Genomic DNA, 20,153 nt, shown 5'->3' on the forward strand with positions numbered 1-20,153 from the left:
TAGCCAGGATGGTCTCGATCTCCTGACCTCGTGATCCGCCCGTCTCGGCCTCCCAAAGTGCTGGGATTACAGGCTTGAGCCACCGCGCCCGGCTAGCACAAACATATTATTAGGTGGGTAGTGAAGCAGCAAAAGCTCTGGTTCCAATTCTGGCTCCATCAGTCACTACCTGTGGATTCTTGAGCAAATCACTCCACACCCCTCAGCTTCGGTTTCCTCGGCTTTCAAAATGGGGACTCAGAACACAGTGAACGAGAAGATGGTTTCAGAGCCCTCACCTTAGTACCTGATGCGCTGTGAGAGCTCAGCGAGTTTTAGCTATTACTATTGTGCGCACGTGATGCAAGGAGGGCAGAGAAAGCCCGGGAATGGCGAATTGTAACCCACGCCAGAGCTTCCTCCCACGGATTCTCCAAGTCCGAAACTCGGGCGTCGTGCCTGCCTGCCCCAGCTCTGACCCCGACCGACCCCCAAGGAGCATCACCCCCTTAAGGCTCGCCACCAGCCTCCTTACCATGGCTCCACAGCCTGCTGCCGGAAGTAAATCCCGACGGCCCCCGGAACCTCTGAGAGCGCATGCTCAAATGTACAAGGCGGGCGTGATCCGCGTTGCACCCTGGGATTTGCGGTCCAGGAATCGTGGCTGGCGCTTGTCCCAGGTGTTGTCGTATCGGAGTCTCCTCCTCTTCCCGACGTGCCCTGCGGCTCGGGGGCCGAACTCGGAAGTTCCGGGCCGAGTTCCTGGTGCCAACGAGTCTTGCAAGGTGCGGTTAGAAGCTGGGGACATGGCAGCCCCTGGCCCAGCGCTCTGCCTCTTCGATGTGGATGGGACCCTCACCGCCCCGCGGCAGGTAAGTGGCGCCCGGCAGGCTGGTGGCAGCCGACGCAGAGTCCGTGCTGTTCCCAGTTGGCGCTATCGAACACCCAGGGTAGGCGCCAAGGGCTGGCTAAGGACCACCTACGTCCTCACGGGGGCTGGACCCTATTCTGGGTGCCCTGGAGGAATGAGAGGGAGGCCCTACCCAGCTCTTCAGGAGCTCTGATGCTTGGAAAGATGAGACGGGGCTGAAGAACTCTTAAGAGAAGGAAACTTGTGCTGGGTTGGAAAATGCAATCTGGACTCACTGCTAGTCCTCGGGACTGATAGACCAGGATTTGAACCCGACATCAGGCCCCCTTATCAGCTGTGTGCCGGCCTCAATGCTGTAACCAATAGGCTGTGCCGTGAGTCATGATATTAAAAACAGGTTTCCAGGTCAAATCGACCTAGTAGAGGCTCATCTTCACCTCTTGACAGCTGTGTGACCTTGAGCAAGTCATTAACCTTTCTGAGCCTCAACATCTACAGCTTTAAATGGGGATATTACCTGTTCCATATGGTGCCTGTGAGGATCAAATGAGATTGTGTAAGTTCTTGAAAGTATGTTGCACACAGCACACTTGGCCTCAGTAAATAGTAGCCACCTCCACCACACCCATCTCCAGTCCCTGCAGTGGACTAGTAAGATGGAGGAGCCCTAGGTTATTACAGGCTGCCCGCTGAGAGCCTCTTTGGGCCTTTGGAAGCTTGCTTTCCACTTCCAGATTTTACTGCTACAGGCACAGATAAGTTTCAGTCATGATCAGCCTTGAGATGAGGCTCACCTGTCCCCTTTTCAGAAATTGGCCACTGACAACCGGCCATTTCAACTTGAGACTGGACCCCAATGGTCTCACTATCCTCAACTTCTGTCCTCACCGCTCGTAGTCTTCGCTTGGTGGTAACAATGGTGTGCTCCAGAAGTCCACGTCAAATGCGTGTGACCTTATACATATCATTTTGCCCTTCTCAGCCACAGGTTTGATCTACCTAGTGATGACACTCAACTCCCAAGTTCTTCAAAGGCTTTTTCTGAGTCTGAAATTCAGCCATCACACACTTGGGGTTGTTAAAAGCCCATAGTGGTCTAAAACTCCGGTCCCCAATTCATTTTTTGTAAAGGGCCATATAGCAAATACTTTTGTCTTTGTAGACCATATGGTCTATAGTAGCCACTCAACTTTAGTACAAAACCAGCCATAAACCCTATGTAAACACAGAGTGGCTGTGTACCAGTAAAACTGTATTTATTTGTTACAGAAACTAACAGCTGCCCAATGTGGTTTGTGGGCCATAGCGGTCTAGGGTTTACATGGCCAACCCTTTTTCATGATTTCGCTGGACCCTCTCAACCTTCCTTCATCTTTCTTTCCAGGTAGGATAGTTGTTATTACCATTTTAAACATAAGGAAACACACTCAGTGAAGAACTAACCTCCTCAGTTTCACAAAGCCAACCTGGTACAAGTCCCTGAGCCTCAGGACATTGGTTCCTGTCAAGTTTCCCATTTCCTATCTGTGCTAAGGTAGAAGCTGTCCTAGTTACGGGGTATGCCATTCAGGAAAGTGCTTCTCATCTTCTGATTTTCACAGTTCTGACTCTTCTTCTTTTTTTTTTTTTTTTTTTTTTGAGACGGAGTCTCACTCTGTCGCCAGGCTGGAGTGTAGTGGTGCAATCTCAGTTTACTGCAACCTCCGCCACCCAGGTTCAAGCGATTCTTCTGCCTCAGGCACCTGAGTAGCTGGGACTTAAAGTTCGTGCCACCACGCCTGGCTAATTTTTGTATTTTAAATAGAGACAGGGTTTCACCATGTTGGCCAGGATGGTCTCCATCTCTGGACTTCGTGATCCACCTGCCTCAGCTTCCCAAAGTTCTGGGATTACAGGCATGAGCCACTGCGTTCTGACTCTTAAAGGCCATTCCTGCAGTTCTAGATTTTGTCTAATAGGTCCAAATTCCACTGTGAGAGTAGAAGAGATTGCACTCTATTACAAGCCCTTCTATACAGTTTTATTTTAATCAGATTCATGTATTAGTCAAAAATTTTTAAAGAAAAATCATTGAACTCCAAGTGTTTATATACTGAGGTTGAATTAAATGGTTTTTTGTATTTTCTAAATTTCTAGTAACTTTTTTAAAAAAATATTCAGGGCCGGGCGCGGTGGCTCACGCCTGTAATCCCAGCACTTCGGGAGGCCGAGACGGGTGGATCATGAGGTCAGGAGATCGAGACCATCCTGGCTCACGCTGTGAAACCCTGTCTCTACTAAAAATACAAAAAACTAGCCGGGCGAGGTGGCGGGTGCCTGTAGTCCCAGCTACACGGGATGCTGAGGCAGGAGAATGGCGTGAACCCAGGAGGCGGAGCTTGCAGTGAGTGGAGATCACGCCACTGCACTCCAGCCTGGGCGACAGAGCGAGACTCCATCTCAAAACAATAAAAAAAGACATTCAGCCGGGCGCGGTAGCTAACGCCTATAATCCCAGCACTTTGGGAGGCTGAGGCGGGCGGATCACTTGAGGTCAGGAGTTCGAGACCAGCCTGGCCAACATGGTGAAACCCTGTCTCTAATAAAAATACAAAAAATTAGCTGAGCGTGATGGCGGGTGCCTGCAATCCTGGCTACCTGGGAGACTGAGACAGGAGAATCGCTTGAACCCAGGAAATGGAGGTTGCAGTGAGCCGAGACCACACCACTGCACTCCAGCCTGGGCGACAGCGCAACTTCGTGTCAAAAAAAAAAAAAAAGACATTCAATGTAAATGTGCAACTAAGATTGCTCAAAGTACTGAGTTATAAGACTTGTAAAAATACATTGTGATGTGTCTTAATGTAGGGCTGTTTTTCATCTTAGTTTATAACTTTTTAAAAATTATCACACAGTTTGGAATTTACCATAAGGTTATACCACTAAGACCACTCTTTCTAGATAGGAGCTTTGCTTTTAGAAGAGACTAAAAAATCTAGTCATCTTACTCTTTTACATTTTTTTTGTTTGTTTTGAGTAATTGCAATAAATCAGTTCTAAGCTTCTCCTATTTATTTATTTGTTTGTTTGTTTGTTTGTTTGTTTTTTAAGATGAAGTCTTGCTCTGTCACCCGGGCTGGAGTGCAGGGGCACGATCTCGGCTCACTGCAGCCTCCGCCTCCCAGGTTCAAGTTATTCTCCTGCGTCAACCTCCCGAGTAGCTGGGACTACAGGCATGTGCCACCACACCCAGCTAATTTTTGTATTTTTAGTAGAGACAGGGTTTCGCCATGTTGGCCAGGCTGGTCTCGAACTCTGACCTCAGGTGATCCACCTGCCTCGGCCTCCCAAAGTGCTGGGATTACAGGCTAGCCCTGAGCTTCCTCTTTAATTTCATTATGTTATTTTGTTTTAAAATCAACAACTTAAATCCATAGATGGAGTACAGTGTAGCATTTAAAAGGAATACATCATGCTGAAAAAGCGAAGTTGCTGCAAAGCACATAGAATGATTCCATTTATGTTTCAAAAATAAGACCTATTTGTATATGTGTCCATAGATGGGTATATAAATGCATAAAAAATTAGCTGGCACAGTGCACAACAGCTGCTAACATATTACCTGTGTTTAAAATGTGGTAAAAATAACACTTAAGTTTATTCTGGTAAAGATGCACCCCCACCCCCCATTACAACTGAAATATTTGAACTGTGTACAGAGCTGGTAACTTAATTGGCATGTATGAAAATAAGGTTTATAGGCCTGGCTTATGCCTGTAATCTCAGCACTTTGGGAGACCAAGGCTGGTGGATCTGCTGAACCCAGGAGTTCCAGACTGGCCTAGACAACATGGCAAAATTTCGTCTCTACAGAATATAAAAAAATTAGCCAGGTGTGCTGGCGCATAACTGTAGTCGCAGCTACTCAGGAGGCTGAGGTAGGAGGATCACTGGAGCCCCAGTCGAGGTCGAGGCTGCGGTGAGCTATGACCATGCCACTGCACTCCAGCTTGGGTGACAAGTGAGACCCTATCTCAAAAACAATTTTTTTCTTTAATTTTTAAATAAGAAAATAAGATTTGTGTACTTGTGTTACCCTTAGAGTTTTAGTCTCCTGTTTATTTTTTGGCTTATGAGTGTTGTATTTTCCTTCTTGAAATTTAGAAAATTACCAAAGAAATGGATGACTTCCTGCAAAACTTGAGGCAGAAGATCAAAATCGGAGTGGTAGGCGGGTCGGACTTTGAGAAAGTGCAGGAGCAACTGGGAAATGATGGTAAGTGAGAGGTTGCTAATTACATCTGGTAAAAGATTAACTTCTTATGAGGATATTGTTGCCAGGTATCATAGGCTGCCCTAAAACCTTGTCCTCATATGCCAGACTTGCTGCTTCCTTGTTTTGGAAACATTTGCTTGGCCTGTATTTTTCCTCTGCTTTTAATCCAGTAAATTTCTGGAGTTACTGATGGAGAACTGGGTACTCAGATGTGTGAGTAGATTCACCTAGAAAGGTCGGTGGCTGTGTCCTTGCACATAGTAATCTCTCTGCCTGGAATACTTCTTGCTTGTACCCGTTCACTGCCCTTCTAGCCCCAGTCAGGCTGGTCTTCCAGTTGTCCCTCTGACAGCCCCCCTCACCTCCCCATCACTGGAACAGAATCTCCAGCACAGGACCCCAAAAAACCAGAGAGGTTTTTGACCCCTTCAGTGGAGATTCTGACTTGATAGGTCTATGGAGCCTGGGAATCCTATTTTAGTAAGTACCTCCGAGAGATTCTAGTGTACAACCCTACTAAGGTAGCATTGTGTAATTATTGTAAACTATCCGATTATATGTTTTTGAAGAGCAGGAGTATGAGTTATTCATCTGCATAGCCCCAGGGCCTCCTGGCCTGTAAGAAATTGTAAGTGGATGCCAGGCGTGGTGGCTCACGCCTGTAATCCCAGTACTTGGGGAGGCTGAGGCGGGTGGATCACCTGAGGTCAGGAGTTTGAGACCAGCTTGGCCAACATGATCAAACCCCGTCTCTACTAAAAATACAGAAAATTAGCTGGGCATGGTGATGGGTGCCTGTAATCCTAGCTACTTGGGAGGCCAAGGCAGGAGAACTGCTTGAACCCAGGAGGCAGAGGTTGCAGTGAGCCGAGATCACACCATTGCACTCCAGCCTGGGCAGTAGGAGCGAAACTCCATCTTGGAAAAAAAAAAAAAAGAAGAAATTGTAAGTGGAGAAGTGGATGAATTGATTGTTCTTTTAACCCCTATTGTCCCCCAGAGTCCTCACATCTTGGAACCAGCTCCTCTAGAGCAAGATTTCTCAACCTTCGCACTATTGATATTTTGGACCAGTTAGTTCTCCATTATGAAGGCCGTCCTGTGCATTGTAGGGTATTTAGCGACATCCCAGGCCTCTACCCACTAGATGCCCGCAGCATACACACACGCACACATATGGTTATGACAACCGGAAGTGTCTCCAGACATTGCCAAATGACCTGTGTGTAAAATCACCCCCATTTGAGAATTACTGTTCTCCGAGATGTAATATCTTACAGTCCAAATCTGTGTAGCCTGTATTTATTGGATCCCCATTACTAGAAGAGTAATCTCCGCAATGCCTTTAAAAACTCTCGCACTTCCACGTCATTTTCCTGGTTGGTCTCCTACTTAGAAATGCTATAAACCACATACTGGAGATCATGAAGCCCTGAAAATCCTGTTACCTCCTCATGATCACCCTTTCTGCGTCTAGTTGTGTATTTAACCACTTGCTCAGGGAAGTTTTGTGTAGGGTAGCATAGTGTCTGCACCTTTCAGAGACATGCAACAATAGAATCAAAACATTCACCAGCTAAAAGACAGGTGAAGGCCCACCTGTATCAGAATCTCCTGGGAAGCTTATTAAAATAGGAGTATGGGGGCCCCACCCAACACACAGGGGATCTGCATTTTAACAGGTACCTGAAGTTTGAGAATCCCTCCATTAACGTTGACAGCATGGATAGTGTCCAAACCAGACTGATTATAAGAATCACCAAAGAGTGCTTTGTTTTGTTGTGAGACAGAGTCTTGTTCTCTGGCCCAGGCTGGAGTGCAGGAGTGCAAACTTGGCTCACTGTAACCTCTGCCTCCTGGGTTCAAGTGATTCTTGTGCCTCAGCCTCAGCCTCCCAAGTAGCTGGGACTACAGGCGCCCACCAGCACGCCCAGCTAAGTTTTGTATTTTTAGTAGAGACGGGGTTTCACGCTGTTGGCCAGGCTGGTCTTGAACTCCCGACCTCAGGTGGTCCGCCCACCTCGGCCTTCCGAAGTGCTGGGGTTACAGGTGTGAATCACTGTGCCTGGCCACCGAAGGTCTTTTAGGACTTTTCTTTTTTTTTTTTTTTTGACATTAGATGGAGTCTTGCACCGGCGCCCAGGCTGGAGTGCGGTGGCACGATCTCAGCTCACTGCAACCTCTGCCTCCCAGGGTCAAGCAATTCTCCTGCCTCAGCCTCCCGAGTAGCTGGGATTACAGGCACCCACCACCACCCCCGGCTAATTTTTTGTATTTTTAGTAGAGATGGGATTTCACTATGTTGGCCAGGCTAGTCTGGAACTCCTGACCTCGTGATCCACCCGCTTCAGCCTCCCAAAGTGCTGGGATTACAGGCGTGAGCCACACGGCACCCAGCCCAAAGAGCTTTTTAAAAATATATTTAGCCTGTCCCTCAGCAATTCTGATTCAGGAAGCCGGAGAGCGTAGCTTGGAAATCTGCATTTTCACTCACTGCCCTGGTTGCTGCTGGCGAACCATCAGCATTGTGGACCAGCATCTTCCTTTACAGACAGTCAGGCTGAAGTCAGGGACGTAAAATAACCTGTCACCAAGTCTCTAATCTCCTGCCCAGTCATCGTTTAAATATGTAACCGAAAAGAGCCATTAAAAAAAACAATAAGGAAGGTTTTTCCATACTCTTCTCTTAGTCTGTAAGATGAGATGGTCTCTCACAGTCCTTGCTGGAGTTTAGCAGTTTTATTAGTGGTCATTGTTAATCAAGGAATAGAAACACGGGTTTTGATTCTTTGCATTCTAAGTGTTTTTTTGGTTTTGATTGTAGTGGTTGAAAAATATGATTATGTGTTTCCGGAAAATGGCTTGGTAGCATACAAAGATGGGAAGCTCTTGTGTAAACAGGTAGGTTCTTGAGTATCCGAATTACTGTATACTATTAAAAGTGTTTTCTGAAAGGGCATTTCACATTGAATGCCTCTGGGAAGATGAGGAACAGGGGTAGAAATGAATCTTTACTCTGTATTCTTTTTTGTTTTGAATTTTGAACCATGTGACTATTACTATTCTAAACTAATAACTAAATTTTATACTTTTAAATATATTATTTCTTTTCTTGTTTTGTTCTGTTTGTTTGTTTTTGAGACGGAGTCTTGCTCGTCACCCAGACTGGAGCTGGAGTGCAGTGGCACGATCTCGGCTCACTGCAACCTCTGCCTCCCTGGTTCAAGCAATTCTTATGCCTCAACCTCCCCTGTAGCTGGGATTACAGGCACACGCCACCACACCCAGCTAATTTTTGTATATTTTTAGTAGAGACAGGGTTTCATCATGTTGACCAGGCTGATGTCCAACTGCTGACCTCAAATGATCCTCCCACCTTAGCCTCCCAAAGTGCTGGGATTACAGGCATGAGCCACCACACCCAACCTTTTCTTTCTTTTTTTTTTTTTAAAAAAAAAAGATGAGGTTATGCTGTGTTAACCAGGCTGGAGTGCAGTGGTGCAGTCCTAGTAGCTTAGACCTCCTGGGCACAGGTGATCCTCTGCCTTAGCCTCCCAAGTAGCAGGAACTACAGGGACATGCCACCATGCCTGAATTTCAATCTACTAATAACATTTCTGTGATGATAAAACTAGAGCAGGTTGCCTCACTATAAGCGTTGGGTTGTTTTTTTTTTTTTCTTTTTTCTTTTTTTGTGACAGAATCTCACTCTGTTGCCCAGGCTGGAATGCAGTGACGCAGTCCTGGCTCCCTGTAACTTCTTGGGTTCAAATGATTCTTCAGCCTCAGCTTCCCGAGTAGCTGGGATTACAGGCATCCACCAGCATGGCTGGCTCATTTTTGTATTTTTAGTAGAGACAGAGTTTCACCATGTTTGCCAGGCTTGTCTCAAGCTCATGACTTAAAGTGATCCACCTGCCTCAGCCTCCCAAAGTGCTGGGATTACAGGTGTGAGCTGCCATGCCTGGCCACTATAAGCATTTTTAAAAGGTACTATGTAACTCTTAGTAGTAGTAAGATCATTCTGTTCAGACGTAAGAGAATGCTGAAGTGTAACAAATATATTTTCTGTCAATATCTGGAGATATTTTAATTGAATAAAAGTGGCAGCAGTAAGCTCTTTGGGCCTTACAGGAAGCATTTGAACAATAATGAGTACAAAAATCTTGGGTAATGAAGCAGCATATGCTTTTGACTAAAGCCTTTCTGGCTTGCCTAATGTTTTTGACCAGAGAAATAAGAGAAGGAATTAAACAGGCAGTGAGGCATGTCACCATCACTGCTGTATCAGCCTACTGATTTTCAGCAACAGGGGCTGAAGACCCTGGGTTTGCTATAAAGCTGTTTTGAAAATGCTTCTGCGGAATCAAATAACTCAAGTATTTTCTTCATCTAGAATATTCAAAGTCATCTGGGTGAGGCCCTAATCCAAGATTTAATCAACTACTGTCTGAGCTACATTGCGAAAATTAAACTCCCGAAGAAGAGGTGGGTTTGCTTTTAACAAAGAGGCATCACTGGAACATAGCGTAGTGTCATATGGTGGGTGAATGTGGGCATTCTCCAAATAGGATTATAAAAATCACCTAAAGAGTTGTAAAAACAAAGTCTGATATTTAGCCTGCCCCTTGACAGTTCTGATTCAGAAAGCCTGAGAGCCGAGCTTGGAAATCCACGTTTTCTCTGGCTGCCCTGGTGCTGCTGGTTCACAGCAGGGTTCAGTAGCCACCATGGGCCAGCGAATTTAAATCCGAATCCCAGCACTTAGTAAGGAATAATTGGAAACAGTCCACAAAGCCAACAGTACAAGAGTGATTATGTAAATGATGGCTTGTCCACATGATGGAAATTCATACAGCCATTGAAGACCATATGCTTTCAAAGGCTGTCGGTGAGAGGAAACAGCAGTGAAGCAGCGTGTACAAAAAGCAACAGAAACCCTGGATTGGGGAGTCTCAGACAGGAAGCCTTTGGGCCAGATCCATGTAAAACCCAAATCTGGTTGGCCTGCAGTGTTAAAGAAAATCTGGATTAATTGCCATCGTGTAAAAGTCTGATTTTACTTTTTTAAATTTATTTATGTATTTATTTTTGAGACGGAGTCTCACTCTGTGGCCCAGGCTGGAGTGCAGTGGTAGGATCTCGGCTCACTGCAACCTCCGCCTCCCAGGTGCAAGCAATTCTGCCTCAGCCTCTCGAGTAGCTGGGATTATAGGCGCATACCACCATGCCCAGCTAATTTTTTTTTTGTATTTTTAGTAGAGATCGTGTTTCACTGTGTTGGCCAGGCTGGTATCGAACTCCTGACCTCAACTGATCCACCTGCCTCGGCCTCCCAAATTGCTGGTATCACAGGCGTGAGCCACGGCACCCAGCCTAATTTTATGTTTTAAACATCTGGATTTCTGGCTTCTATTGGCAAATCTGAGACCTCGCTATTCCAGCTCCCAGTTCCCCCCTGGCAGGTGCCACCTGAGCAACTGCCACCTGACACATGGACCTTTGTTCCAGTCTTTCACAGACTGCTTCTCTCATTTTCTGACTCCATAGGCTTTCTTTTTATTTTTTGTTTGTTTGTTTGTTTTTGAGAGAGAGCATCTCGCGCTGTTGCCCAGGCTGGAGTGCAGTGGCATGATCATAGCTCACTACAACCTCAACCTCCTTGGCTCAAGTGATCCTTTTACCTCAGCCTCCTGAGTAGCTGGGACTACAGGCACATGCTACCATGCCTGGCTAATTTTTTAATTTTCTGTAGAGACAGGGTCTTGCCACATTGTCCAGGCTGGTCTCCAACTCCTGGCCTCAGGCGATCCTTCCACCTCAGTCTCCCAAAATGTTGGGATTGCAGGCGTTAGCCACCGCCCCGGCTTTCATAAATGTTTGGTTTGGGGACCTACCTTCTGCCACGGGTATAATTATCTCAATTCCATTTTTAAAATAATAGTAATACTAATAATGATGAACATAAATGCCCACAGTAAAAAGACTGGCAGGAAATAGACCCAAATGTTAACCGTGGATATTTCTTGATGGTAAGGTTGCAGGTGATTTCTTTGAAATCCTTCTCATTTTTACCCCCCGTTTTCTTTCTCGCTCTGTTGATCAGGCTGGGGTGCAATGGCGCGATCTCGGCTCACTGCAACCTTCGCCTCCCGGGTTCAAGCAATTCTCATGTCTTAGCCTCCCCAGTAGCTGGGATTACAGGCGCCCACCACCAGTTCCGGCTAATTTTTATATTTTTAGTAGAGACGGGTTTTCACCATGTTGGTCAGGTTGGTCTTGAACTCCTGACCTCAGGTGATCCAGCCACCTCGGCCTCCCAAAGTGCTGGGATTACAGGTGTGAGCCACTGCACCCGGCCTTCCCAGTTTTCATACTTATTGTGTAACACCTTAATCATCAGGATGGAAACACGGTTTAAGTGGCAATTCAATTTCAGGGCAGGCTGTACTTCAGAGGCTGCTTCACACTATTAGGATTCGTAACCTGAGCGCCTCCTGCTCAGCACTTCCATCCAGAGTTCAGGAATGTCCCTTAGCCCAAGAGGAGACCTGCAGGAGACAGGCCAGACCCGGACTTTGTTATTGTTCCAGCTGGGTAATGGGCATGTGAGGACTCGTCCTATTCTGTTCACTTTTGTGTGTGTGAGAAATTTTCCTTGGCAAAAAGATAAAATATACAAATATCCTAGGTCAATTCCATTTTTACTATGGGCCAAGTGCTAAGGGAGGGTTTAAAAAAAAAAAAAGGCATAATCCTGTCCTCAAAGAGTGTATCATTTAGCGAGGGAGAGGCATGTGGAGAGCCATAATTCCAGAATAGTAGAAGAGACGTGGTGAGTCCCGGAGGCAGAGCTGAGACCCAGCCTAACCCACATGTGTCCACCCGTGCCTGACAACACTAACTACATGCCCCACGGCGGCCAGGCAGACGCAGTGAGACTTCAGAGAGCCCAGGTCTTCAGGGAGGAACTCATTGCTTGGTCATCCACCTTTATCCTTTTTTGGGGAAGGCTTTCTAAACTGCACCAGCTTCTCTCTGTGCCTTGGAAATGAGAAGAAGAATATGTCCTGGAGTAGGGGGGAAATAATTGAGCTGTTTTTCTGATCATTAGACCCATAGCTCTAGGGTCACCCGGGGCATGGTCACCAGTCCCCTAGTGCCTCAGTGCTCATACAGAAGTGGTAGAGGACAGGCTGGGCCTCCACCAACTCCAGGACGGCCTGGACATGGGATTTTTGAGAGAGATTTTTAGGCTTGCATATTTTGTTAGGTAATTTGCCTGTTTATCTGAAAGTTGAGCACAACGGGAGAGGATCCAGCTGATGGAGATTTTGCTGTTTTTACTTGGATGAGTATTCATTGTTTCCCAGTTTACAAAGTACCTTTACATAACTGGCACGCTGATTTTAACAAGGCCCTTTGGAGGTAACCAGAGCACGCGTTATTAGCCTTTCTGTAGGTGAATAAGAGGAGGCTTGGAGAGGTGCCCAGAGCCACACTGACATGGAATTAGGTCATCAACCCTGCACGTGGCATGTGGCCTCTTGGTATTTCCGATGGCCAGTGCCTGGAGAACAGGTCTGTGAGATTAAAATAGTAAAAAAAGATCAGGGAAAATGTTCCGTAGGATTCCCAGGCATCAGCGTTTAGAACTGGAAGACACTTTTCACTGCATAATTTGTCAGAGAACGCTTAAATTTCATTGGTCAGAATGATGTCTAGTTTACAAGTTATCTGAATGTTTAAGAAACTGGATGGTTTTCTTTTTCTGGTTGTGGGATTTTGTTTGTTTGGTTGGTTGGTTTTTTTGAGACAGAGTCTCTGTCACCAGGCTGGAGTGCAGTGGTGCGCTCTCAGCTTACTGCAACCTCCGCCTCCCGGGTTCAAGTGATCCTCTTGTCTCAGCCTCTCAAGTAGCTGGGACTACAGGCATGCACCACCATGTCCAGCGAATTTTTGTGTTTTTAGTAGAGACAGGGTTTCATCGTGTTGGCCAGGCTGGTCTTGAACTCCTGGCGTCAAGGAATCCACCCGCCTCAGCCTCCCAAAGTGCTGGGATTACAGGCGTGAGCCAGAGAAACTGTTTTCACAGTCATAGTGGAAACAGTGGAAAAGCCATCTTTTGTTTTTTGTTTTTTATTTTTTGTGTGTGTGTTTGTTTTTTTTTTTTTTTTTTTTTTTGAGACGGAGTCTCACTCTGCCTCCCAGGCTGGAGTTGCTGTGGCCAGATCTCGTCACTGCCAAGCTCCGCCTTCCTGGGTCACGCATTCTCCTGCCTCGCCTCCCGAGTAGCTGGGACTACGGCGCCCGCCACTCGCACCGGCTATTTTTTTGTATTTTTAGTAGGGACGGGGTTTCACCGTGTTAGGCCAGGATGGTCTCGATCTCCTGACCTCGTGATCCGCCCGTCTCAGCCTCCCAAAGTGCTGGGATTACAGGCTTAAGCCACCGCGCCCGGCTGTGTGTGTTTGTTTTTTGAGACGGGGTCTCCATCTGTTGCCTAGGCTGTAGTGCAATGGTGCGATCTCGGCTCACTGCAACTTCCACTGCCCAGGCTCAAGCAATCCTCCTACATCAGTCTCTCAAGTAGCTGGGAATACAGTCGTGCGCCACCATGCCCAGCTAATTTTTGTATTTTTTGTAGAAACGGAGTTTCACCATGTTGCCCAGGCTGGTCTGAAACTCCTGAGCTCAAGCCGTCCACCCACCTTGGCCTCCCAAAGTACTGGGGTTATAGGCATGAGCTACCGCACCCAGCCAAAAGAACATTGTTAAACATCTTCATTTGAAGTGACTAAACTAATGTTAGTTTCTCATTTTATGTGATCAAATCAAACATTTAGGAGCTGTCTGCTAATGGGTAAATTGAATTTCCTCAGTTATTATTGAGGCTCGTTGGACAATTCTCAGAGCCGTTTTCTGTGTAGCTTTGCTTGGTACTGTCAGTCTGTTCAGAAGCTCAGTAGCAAGATAGGTGTCTGGTACATGTATTTTCAAACTCCTCAGGGAAACGACTGCTGTTGCCAGTGCTGGAAATCATTTTCATAGTTCTTTATTAACCATAAAATTATCTGCCCAATAGCAGCACTGTGCAACAGAAATAGAAAGTGAGCTATGTATAATTTTAAATTTTCTGTAGCCACATTTTGAAAGAATGAAAAGGAAAAGATGAGATGCCTGATATATGTAAAATATGACCCTTTTTTTTTTTTTTTGAGACAGGGTCTCACTCTGTCACCCAGGCTGGAGTGCAGTGACGTGATCTCAGCTCACTACAACCCCTACCTCCCAGGCTCATGGAATCTTCCTGCCTCAGCCTCCTAAGTAGCTGGGATTATAGGCACGCATCACCATGCCTGGCTGATTTTTGTATTTTTTATAGAGACAGAGTTTCGCCGTGTCATCCAGGCTCAAAATATGACCATTTTAACACGAAGTCAGTATACAACATGACTGATGTGACTGCATTCCTTTTTCATACTAAGTCTTTCAAATCTAATTTCAATTCATATTGGCCACATTTCAGGTCTCAGTAGTCACAGTAGTTCATGGCTACTGTATTACACAGCACAGAGCTAAGAAACATTGACCACACTAGCCTCTGCTTTTTAGAATTTCCCAAGATTTTAGGCTGTTTATGATGTTTCCCAAATAAATAATGTGTTTTGGGGACCCTCTGTCACTCTTTCATTCCCAGGGGTACCTTCATTGAATTCCGGAATGGGATGTTAAACGTGTCGCCAATTGGAAGAAGCTGCAGCCAAGAGGAACGCATTGAGTTCTATGAACTCGATAAAGTAAGTCTTTCTGAAATATCTTTGGTGAATGGCTGGGTTTTTGGAAATAAGATATGGCCCCGTGTGGTGGTTCATGCCTGTAATCCTAACACTTTGGGAGGCCAAGGCAGGAGGATCACTTGAGCCCAGGAGTTCAAGACGAGCCTGGGCAACATAGTGAGACCTCATCTCTACAAATAATAAAAAAAAATTAGCCGGGCATGGTGGCACACACCTGTGGTCCCGGCTGTTTGTTTGGCTGAGGTGAGAGCATCACTCGAGCCTGGGAGGTTGAAGCTGCTGTGAGCTGTGATCATGCCACTGCACTCTAGCCTGGGCAACAGAGTGAGACCCCCATCTCAAAAACTAAACAAATAAATAAATAAATAAGATATTCATACCTTGGTGGCCAGTAGTTAAAAGTGTGCTTTCTAAACTGCAATACAAGAGACAATTGGCATCTTTTTGTTTTTTTCAGAAGGAAAATATAAGACAAAAGTTTGTAGCAGATCTACGGAAAGAGTTTGCAGGAAAAGGCCTCACGTTTTCTATAGGTATTGTATATATTGTTTGTATTACAAACTTGGATACCCATTTCCTGGAATTTGTTGTGGGCCAGTGAGCTATTGATAATGGAGTATGTGCAGTTTTAGGTGGGCAGGAAGATTAAATGAGCAGTCCAGTCTGTAGACAAAAAGCGGCCACTCTCTTTTCTGCACAGTTAGCCGTAATAGGACTTGCCTAGTCAAGAAACAGCTTCCAGACTGTTGGGCTGGGCTTGGTTCTAAATTCTTACCCAACAGGATTCTTCCTACCTGCACTTGTCTCATCAGAAGAGAAGCATTTTGATTACTAATGAGTAGGAACTTCTCACACCTTTGGGCGGAAGAGAAGCACTATAGGGAACTCCGTAAGGGAGACATGGAATTGAACCCCTTAGGTAAAGGAGACCGAGGTCTTGGAATCATACAATGTTTCAACAGCAAGGAACCTTAGGAGCCAATTGGGTGGCTTTTACAGATCAAGAAACTGAGGCCCAGAAAGGAGAAGAGACTCGTCCGAGTTCACAAAGCTGTTGTTTACACAGCCAGTGTGTGAGCATTTCTGGTGTCTAATGCAGAGTTCTTCCTGCAGCATGGATGTCTCAGGCTTGTCTTTTGTTAGAGTATGCCTGTCAAATGCTTTGCACACCGATTTCTCTTGTCAGTGCTAATGAGTCATTGCTCAAAGCCTCCTCATTTTACTAGCTTTCATAAAGGTAGAGGTTGTAGGAAAACTGGAATGGCAAAGGGATTATATTTAACAGATGAGTGGGTGGGTTTTTTGTATTCCTGAACTGTGAGATGGACATCTTTCTGACAAAGCTTTGAAAGGTTTCTTGTTGCCCATGAGCGCTGCCTATAAATCACCTTCAGTGAGGATTCTCATTTTTCCTGCAAAATATGCTGGTTGCAGCCTGCTTCCAGGCATTTTCCACTGAGGGTGTGTTAAAGCCCGAGACTAGCACAGCAGAATGAGGCTGGCGTCAGATTTTTCATAAACATGCTTCCTTTAAACCACGTGCTTGACAGGGCGCTTAAATGCAAATGCATTTCTCACTCTGAGTTGGCATTCTGTGCCTCAATTTTAGACCTACGTGAAATAATGCTGGAACAAAAAATGTGATGCAGAATTAATTTCTAGAACCTATCCATGAAATAGTCTAAGTAGCAAACTAGAGTACTGAAAATCAACCTTGGCAACCCACTAACTGACAAAGAGTAAATTGTTTTTTTTTTCAGTGACATATCATTAGCCCCTTTTTCACCTTTTGCTTGTATGTGCCCCATCCCCACCCGGCAGGAGGCCAAATCAGCTTTGATGTCTTTCCTGATGGATGGGACAAGAGGTATTGCCTGCGACATGTGGAAAATGACGGCTATAAGACCATTTATTTCTTTGGAGACAAAACCATGCCAGTAAGTAGAGAAGTGTTTGTGCAGCTTCATTGTTGCGTTTGAGCTTGAGGGGGAAAATTGACAACCGGGCTGTTTTTCCTGTATCTACACTTTACCCACCGGCCCTGCTCAAACTGAGCAGTGGCTTCCGTCCTGGAGACGGGGGTGATTGAGCCTCCTTCCCCTCTAAGCTCAGACCCCTGCACCTCTGTGGAGGCGAGGATCACACTGAGTGTTAGTTGATCCTTTTCAGTTTGGCTTTGGAATTAAACGTTGGCAACCCCATGTGCCTTCCAGAACACCAGTCCGCAGTGCCACTGTCAAGCCCTGTGCGTTTCAAAGCTCTGCCTGTTTCAATCTTTTCTTTCCACTGTATTTGTCCCCCTGAGGCATTCATTCTAAGTTGAACACGAGGGGTCATGGATGATGGGAGGACAGGGAATGATCTCATGAGCCTGAAACTTAGGAAGGGGCACCAGCAACAGTGAAGAGGCCAAGTGCGTCCCAGGCATCACACACAGCGGGCACTTGAGCTGCCCCCAAGGGATGTCAGAAATCTCGAGTCCAGGACCAAATCTAAACTGAGAACTGAGAGCACAGCCTGTGTTAGAGGCCAGGGCCAGCAGGATGAATACACAGAAGAAGTGTCCCCAGGCGTCCTCCACTCAGCTTTGGGCCAGCTCCTTTTCTTTCATTTTCTCTCTTTTTTTTTTTTTTTTTTTTTTTTTTGAGACCAAGTCTGTCTCTGTTGCCCAGTCTGGAAGTGCAGTGGTGCAATCTTGGCTCACCGCAACCTCTGCCTCCCAGGTTCAAGCGATCCTTGTGCCTCAGCCTTCTGAGTAGATGATATTACGGGCATGCGCCACCATGCCCGGCTAATTTTTGTGTTTTTAGTAGAGACGGGGTTTCACCATGTTGGCCAGGCTGATCTCAAACTCCTGAGCTCAAGTGATCCTCCCACTTCGGCCTCTCAACGTTCTGGGATGACAGGTGTGATTTTTAGTAGAGACAGGGTTTCATCATGTTGGCCAGGCTGGTCTTGACTCCTTGCCTCAAGGAATCCGCCTGCCTCAGCGATCCACCCACCTCGACCTCTCAGTTCTAGGATGACAGGCCGCGCCTGGCCCCATCACTTTTTCAGTTCCTCTCATCCTCTGGGCCCCTCTGCCTGCCTCCCACATGCAGCCTGGGGGTGTTGGTTACCTTATCATCAGCAGGCCCCTGTCAGGCTTTTTCGCCATCCTGCACCCAGCAGGTGCATCATAACTGCTGCATATTCAGAGTTTCTCATCCCTCTGATCTCTGGTCCACTCCAAAATCCTTGCTGCACTGCTAAGATCTACCCATGAAAGGTTTGGTTTTCAGCAGAGCCCCCACGCTACAGTCTTCCAGCAGGAGGGGTACTCGGGGATAGTAGAGGCTTGTTTCTTGTTGTCAGAATGATAAAACTGGAACCCATAAAGGGTAAGGGACTTGCCCAAGGTCACACAGCTAATGACAGAGCTGGTGGTACCAGAAGAAATCTACCTCTTCTTTGTATGTTTTAAATAGCTTTATTGAGGTATCATTGATCAGCAAAAGCTGCACATGTTTAACGCTCACAGGTTCATAAGTTTAATCATTGTGCCCCTTTGGTTTTGGGGGTGGTTTGGGATTTTTTGTTGCTAGTGTTATAAGACCACTTCATGTGAGATATTCCCTCTTAACAAGTTTCTAAGTGTACAATACAGTCTTGTTAACTATAGGCACTTCTGTTTGTCCAACAGATCTGTAGAACTTACACATCTTACATAACTGAAACTGTACACCCATTGAACAACTCTCCATCTCCCTCCTCCACCAACCCGTCCGTGGCAACCACCGTTCTTTTCTCTGCTTATATGGCTTTAGCACCGTTAGATATCTGATACAAGCGGAATCATGCAGTATTCATCCTTCCGTAAGGGGCTTATTTCACTCAGCATGTCTTCTTAGTTTACTCCTGCTGTCACAAATGGCAAGTTTCCTTCTTTTTTAAGGCGGAATAGTGTTTCATGATATGAATATACTACATTTTTTTTTTTTTCTTGAGGCAGAGTCTCGCTCTGTCGCCCAGGCTGGAGTGCAGTGGCACCATCTTGGCTCACTGCAACCTCCACTCCCTGGTTCAAGTGATTCTTATGCCTCAGTCTCCTGATTAGTAGCTGGGATTACAGGCGCCTGCCACCACACGCAGCTAATTTTTATATTTTTAGTAGACACAGGGTTTTGCCATGTTGGCCAGGCTGGACCTGCCTTGGCCTCCTAAATTGCTGGGATTACAGGCGTGAGCCACTGCACCCGGCCAGAATGTACTCCATTTTCTTGGTCCATTCTTCTGTCAGTAGACACACGAGTAGTTTCCATACCTTGGCCATTATGAATAATGCTTCAGTGAACATGGGGTGCAGATATCTCTTTGAGATCCTGACTTCGTCCTTTTGGCCATCTACCATGGATTAAAGACTTAAACACAGGACCTGAAACTGTAAAACTCCTAGAAGAAAACACAGGGAAAAAGCAATGATCTTTTACACGTGACACCAAAAGCACAGGCAACAAAGGCAAAGCCAGTCAGACAATATCAGACTAAAAAGCTTCTGCACAGTAAGGGAAATAATCAGAATGAAAAAGCAACCTACAGAGGGGAAGAGAACATCTGCAAACCATATATCTGATAAAAGGACTAGTATCCAAAATGTATAAGAAACTCTAACAACTCAATGGCAAAAAAAAAAAAAAAAAAAAAAAAATTTTTTTTAAATGAACAAAGGACTTGAATAAACAATTCTCCAAAGAAGACATGCAGATGGTCAGTGGGTATATGAAAACAGGCTCAACATCAGCATTTAGGGAAATGCAAATCAAAACCACAATGAGGTAAACCTCACACCTGCCAGAATGGCTATTTTATTTTGAGACGGAGTTTTGCTCTGTCACCCAGGCTGGAGTGCAGTGATGTGATCTTGGCTCACTGCAACCTCTGCCTCCTGGGTTCAAGCTATTCTCATACCTCAGCCTCCCAAGTAACTGGGATTACAGGCGCCCACCACCATGCCCAGCTAATTTTATATTTTTAGTAGAGACAGGGTTTCACCATGTTGGCCAGCCTGGTCTCGAACTCATGACCTCAAGTGATCCACCCACCTCGCCCTCCCAAAGTGCTAGTATTATAGGCATGAGCCACCACACTGGGCCAGGATGGCTAATTTTTTTTTTTTTTTTAAATGTTGGCTGCCTGGTGTGGTGGCTCACGCCTGTAATCCCAGCACTTTGGGAGGCTGAGGCGGACAGATCACCTGAGGTCAGGAGTT

The 20,153-nt window shown here is 46.0% G+C and overlaps 2 protein-coding genes across 4 annotated transcripts in view; one reads left to right on the forward strand and one right to left on the reverse strand.

Annotated features, from left to right (window-relative positions):
• Positions 1 to 567, reverse strand: part of TMEM186 (transmembrane protein 186) — a 4,902-nt gene extending 4,335 nt beyond the window's left edge. Inside the window, exon 1 of the mRNA XM_017874440.1 lies at positions 515 to 567. Coding sequence (XP_017729929.1) covers positions 515 to 517 — 3 coding nt within the window. The 5' untranslated portion in view covers positions 518 to 567. The remainder of the gene's footprint in view (positions 1 to 514) is intronic.
• Positions 568 to 678: 111 nt separating this feature from the next.
• Positions 679 to 20,153, forward strand: part of PMM2 (phosphomannomutase 2) — a 38,638-nt gene continuing 19,163 nt past the window's right edge. Inside the window, exons 1-9 of one of the 3 annotated variants that reach the window (XM_017874439.1) lie at positions 758 to 851; positions 2,120 to 2,234; positions 4,994 to 5,105; positions 7,930 to 8,006; positions 9,502 to 9,593; positions 14,806 to 14,905; positions 15,363 to 15,438; positions 16,727 to 16,842; positions 18,588 to 18,900. In XM_017874439.1, the coding sequence (XP_017729928.1) occupies positions 5,009 to 5,105; positions 7,930 to 8,006; positions 9,502 to 9,593; positions 14,806 to 14,905; positions 15,363 to 15,438; positions 16,727 to 16,842; positions 18,588 to 18,728 (699 nt within the window). In that variant the 5' untranslated portion in view covers positions 758 to 851; positions 2,120 to 2,234; positions 4,994 to 5,008 and the 3' untranslated portion in view covers positions 18,729 to 18,900. Of the gene's footprint in view, positions 852 to 2,119; positions 2,235 to 4,993; positions 5,106 to 7,929; positions 8,007 to 9,501; positions 9,594 to 14,805; positions 14,906 to 15,362; positions 15,439 to 16,726; positions 16,843 to 18,587; positions 18,901 to 20,153 lie in introns of those variants that run through there. The other 2 variants (XM_017874436.1, XM_017874438.1) reach the window with 2 other exon arrangements.

This window comes from Rhinopithecus bieti, unplaced genomic scaffold (genome assembly GCF_001698545.2).
Source record: "Rhinopithecus bieti isolate Rb0 unplaced genomic scaffold, ASM169854v2 scaffold_8226, whole genome shotgun sequence".
Taxonomy (NCBI): domain Eukaryota; kingdom Metazoa; phylum Chordata; class Mammalia; order Primates; family Cercopithecidae; genus Rhinopithecus; species Rhinopithecus bieti.